At 58.8% G+C, this 656-nt stretch overlaps 1 protein-coding gene across 1 annotated transcript in view; it reads right to left on the bottom strand.

Annotated features, from left to right (window-relative positions):
• Positions 1-507, bottom strand: part of EMH_0015640 (uncharacterized protein) — a gene marked incomplete at both ends in the record, with an annotated part of 1032 nt that extends 525 nt beyond the window's left edge. Inside the window, 2 exons of the mRNA XM_013500443.1 lie at positions 1-189; positions 448-507. Of these exons, the coding sequence (XP_013355897.1) occupies positions 1-189; positions 448-507 (249 nt within the window). The remainder of the gene's footprint in view (positions 190-447) is intronic.
• Between the last annotated feature and the right edge of the window lie 149 nt (positions 508-656).

The raw sequence follows: 656 nt of genomic DNA on the forward strand, positions 1-656 counted from the left end.
CTGCTGCTGCTGCTGTTGCTGCTGCTGTTGCTGTTGCTGCTGCTGCTGCTGCTGTTGCTGCTGCTGCTGCTGTTGCTGCCGCTGCTGCTGCTGCTGCTGGAGAAGGCTTTCTTTCAGGGCGCAGGTTGCTGCCGTTCGCATCAACAGAGCCACGTCAGCAGCAACAAACGCCTGCGAGTTGTCCGCTATCTGCAGCAGCAGCGGCAGCAGCAGCAACAGCAACAGCAGCAGCAGCAGCAGCAGCAATATAGAAGAATCATGCTGGTGCTGCAGCAGCAGCAGCAATATAGTAGAATCATGCAGCAGCAGCAGCAGCAGCAGCAGTCTAGTAGAACCACGCTAGTGCAGCAGCAACAGCAGCAGTCCTAGCTGCAGCAATAGCAGCAGCAGCAGCAGCAGCAACAGCAGCAGCAGCAGCAGCAGCAGCAGCAAGAAGAGTTTCCTCACCTCCTCGATTTCTTCTTCCGTCAATTCATGCGGCACCTGCTGCAGCATCTGCCGCAGCATCTGCAGCCGCTCTCTAGAGGAGGGAACACCCAGCTGCAGCAGCAGCAGCAGCAGCAGCAGCAGCAGCAACAGCAGCAGTAGCAGCAGCAGCAGCAGGAGCAGCAGCAGCAGCAGCAGCAGCAGGAGCAGCAGCAGCAGCAGCAGCAGCA

The sequence above is a fragment of the Eimeria mitis genome, genomic scaffold (assembly GCF_000499745.2).
Source record: "Eimeria mitis Houghton genomic scaffold, Emh_scaff541, whole genome shotgun sequence".
NCBI classification, from domain to species: Eukaryota; Apicomplexa; class Conoidasida; order Eucoccidiorida; family Eimeriidae; genus Eimeria; species Eimeria mitis.